The sequence below is a fragment of the Bison bison genome, unplaced genomic scaffold, assembly GCF_000754665.1.
Source record: "Bison bison bison isolate TAMUID 2011002044 unplaced genomic scaffold, Bison_UMD1.0 scf7180017864383, whole genome shotgun sequence".
NCBI classification, from domain to species: Eukaryota; Metazoa; Chordata; class Mammalia; order Artiodactyla; family Bovidae; genus Bison; species Bison bison.
The window spans coordinates 6,227,707-6,231,249 of NW_011494955.1; the positions used below are offsets into that span (position 1 = coordinate 6,227,707).

The following is a 3,543-nucleotide window of genomic DNA, read 5'->3' on the forward strand; positions in this document are numbered from 1 at the left end:
CTGTTACAGTGAGCCCACCCCTCTTTTCCTCTGTCTCCAGGGACCCCGTTTCTTCCCTCTGCCCCTCCTGGGCTTCCAGGAGCAGAAGCAAAAGGCTACACATGATGCACCATCTGCTCCCCAAAGCAGCCTCTTCCTGCTGCCCCTTCTGCTGCCTCCTCCCCCGGCCTCCCTGATTTGCCACAGGCCCACCTGCACTGCTCTGTCCACCAATGCCACTGAAAGCTGTAAAGTGCTCTCCCCTCTCTGACTATCCAGAATCCCCTATACTCCCGAGGCTTCTCGGGTCCCTAACCTGCCCACCTTCAGGCACAGTGCCTTCACCCCTGTTGAAGACTGATGACATCCTACCATGGGTGTGTTGAACAGATAGATCATAGGACTTTGGGGTCTGAGCCTGGCTCTGCCCCTGATGACCTAGGTGACCTTAGATGAGGCCCTTGCCCCTTCCTGGGTCTCAGTTCCTTCACTGGTGAAAAAAAGAAAGCAGCTCCTGCTATGCAGCACAGAGGGCCCTCACATTAGGATATCGGGGCCTGCGATGTGTCAGGGCAACCCTGAGCCCTCTTCCTCACTGACCCTGTGGTTGATCTCCCCTGGAACCTGCCAGGATGGGGGAGCAGGCAGGTAGCAGCACTGTCAAGCACCTACTCCAGTCCAGACTCGTGCATTAAGCTAGAGCCCTGCCCTCACTCTCCATTCAGTCCTTTAGGCAAGAGACAGGGTACCTCTGAGGTCTTCTCCAGCCTAGGATGGTTGTTGATAGACAGAGGATCTGATCGTCAGTTTTTTTGCATGTAAAATTACAAGAGTGGCATTCCCTCACTTTCAATGCTGTTCAGATGATGGACGTGAAAGTACTCGGCAAACCATGAAGCCACAGGTGAGCACCAGTGAGAGAGGGCATCCTATGCCTCGACTCCCTTCACCTCCCACCACAGCAGGCATTACTAATCGATCACGGCATTCTTCCTTTCTGGATCCCTAAGACCACATCCTAGACCAGCGGTTCTCAGCTCAAGCAGCTCCCTAGAATCCCTTCACTAACTTCAAAAGATACTGGTGAAACTTGGACCCCACCCCAGTAGCCTGACTTAACTGATTTGTAATAGAGGCTCAGGCAACAGTATTTGTTTTGAAATTCCTAGGTTATTTTTCAGCCAATGTCAAGAACCATTGCTCTCAGTAACCACAATCCAATGACCTTGTAGACTCATGTAATATAGTGGCCACCCTACTTGCTAGTCATTGTCATTAGTCCTTCCCCAGAGCCCTCTCATGCTCCCCAAACCAAGTCTGCAGTGCACATTCAGCCCAGTCATCCCACTCTCAGACCTGCCAAGCTGATAACTTAAGTCCTGATGAGGGGCCTCAGTGCGTGGCTCCTGATTGCCTGCTGCAAGAAGCTTCACTCACTCTCCAGCACTGTGATCTGCTGTTCTAGAAAATGGACCCAGAACCCAGAAGCACCCTGCCCACTCAGAAGACCTCCATGAGCCCTGGGGAGGGAGCCTTCGCTCCCTCCCCACAACCTGGTTGATAAAACAGCAGCATCTAGAGAGACAGTCTCTATCCCCATATTTGAGAATCTAGCATTTCTTCTAAACTTCTCAACCGGAAAGTTCTTTCTGCTGTCTCATCTCAGTCCTTACTGCTGCAAAGGGAGGAGAGTGGCAGAGATAGCAGGTGTGTGCGACTCCTTTACTGAGGAAATGGCAATGTCTCTACCCAGTTCTGGAAGCACACATACACACCATCCTCACCTTGTCAACCAAGGAAGCAAAACTTGCTTCTGAGTCTTGATCTGCTTGCCCCTCCTCTACCCACACCTGCTGAAAGGTGGCATTGACTTCCTGGTTGAGGGCAGCCTGGAAGCCCTGGCCAATGGTTACTTCCTGGGTGGTGGGGGGTTCAAGCCTGGCCTTGTGGCCTTGCTCTAAGCCCAAGCCACTACTCTCGAGTTCTATCTGCCAACCTAGCCCATCCATCCTATTATCCAATCCCTCCTCCTCCATCTTTGGAAGCCCTTGTGAACTCCAGGGACTTCCTGGCTGAGGTTTGCCAGCTCTCTACGGTCGCTGTGGAATCCATCCATCTGCCTCCTTACAGTCCTTCCCACCACAGGGCAGGAATGGCCTCCACCACAGTGGGAGCAGGACAGACAAGTGTCTGGGGAAGCGCCAACTGCACAGTCACGAAATCTCACAGTCTGCCCCACACCCAACTGACTCCGCCCCAGCCTGGGCTCAGGCTCTAAAAACTTGTTCCCTATCTTAGATTTTCTAAGAGGAGCCGGGGGTTCGGCCCCCACCACCTCCACCCTCCTTGGGAGATCCACCGCCCTGCCCAGAGGCCAGGACTGTGAGAGTGAGGCACAGGTTGAACAAATGCAGATAACTGCCTGCCTAGCTCCCACCATCTAGGAAACAAGCAGTTCTCAGAAAGAGACCAGAGTCTCTGTCAAGAGCAGGACCATTTCCGCCAGTGGACACAGGCAACACTTGTTGAAAGCTGCAAACCAGGCCACACACACACCCTGGCTATGCTTTCCTTTTCTTTCCCCCACGCCCTCTCCCTCTCTCTTCCCAACTCTTCTCCACACTTCATGTCCCTACAGCCCAACATGTGCTCCCAGCCCCTCTGCCATGTGGGCTCAGAGAGCATCTTCTTTTCTGCTCTACAGAGAAGATTAACCTGGAAATACGGGCTGCCCAGGTGATATGCCGTGGTGTAATGTGTGTGTCCGTGTGCCTGTGTAGCATCTGCTCACATGAGCATCTGAACGGAGGTCCGTGCGCGCACCTTGACCACTCAGAGACCAAGCCATCAGATCGTGCTGTTTATTGAGGATGCAGTGGGAGGGTCTTTAAGGGGAAAGGAGAAATGAAGGGGCCTCCTCTTCCCTGCTTGTAGGTGCAGGATAGAATGAAGAAGAGTCCCTGAGTTGTACTCGGTCCACTCAGAATGAGTCGTGAGCCAGACAGGGTGGGGTGGGGATGGTCTCGTTTGGTCGTCTGTCCTTCAGCCCTCTTTTACCTGAACACAGAGCCCTCTCCTACCACAAGCAGGAGCTGGGACAAAGGCCCCAGTGTGAGAAGAGGGCCTGGGTCTGAGACCCACAGAGCCAGACAGAGTAATCAGCAACTGAGTCAAAGGCTGTGCAGAGGACGAAAGGCTGGGAGCCCATGGCATGGTTCAGGGACCACAGCCAAGGAGGCAAACTCCAGCATGTGCAAGGAGGAATTTCACCAAGCTTAGTTGTCCACACCTGTCCAGGTTCAGTAAGACACAGTCTGGAGAAGTGAGCGGCCAAGGCCAGCACCGGAGGTACAAGAGCAGGCTGGGCGGGGTGGGGGTGGGGCTGACAATGGGCTGGGGAGAGCGCAAGTGTGCGAGCCAGAGCGGGGACGCAGGGATGGCGGGAGGGCAGCGGACTCTACCGACTGGCTTTCTTGGAGGGGGCACTCAGGCTGGAGCCCTTCCCCAAGCCATCCTTGTAGTCGGTGGTGCTGCTCCGGCTCCGGCTCTCCCCGCCACGGACAC

At 54.5% G+C, this 3,543-nt stretch overlaps 1 protein-coding gene across 1 annotated transcript in view; it reads right to left on the reverse strand.

Moving 5' to 3' along the window:
- Positions 1-2,826: 2,826 nt before the first annotated feature.
- KRT71 (keratin 71) overlaps positions 2,827-3,543 on the reverse strand; it is an 8,554-nt gene continuing 7,837 nt past the window's right edge. Inside the window, exon 9 of the mRNA XM_010858089.1 lies at positions 2,827-3,543. Within this exon, the coding sequence (XP_010856391.1) occupies positions 3,437-3,543 (107 nt within the window). The 3' untranslated portion in view covers positions 2,827-3,436.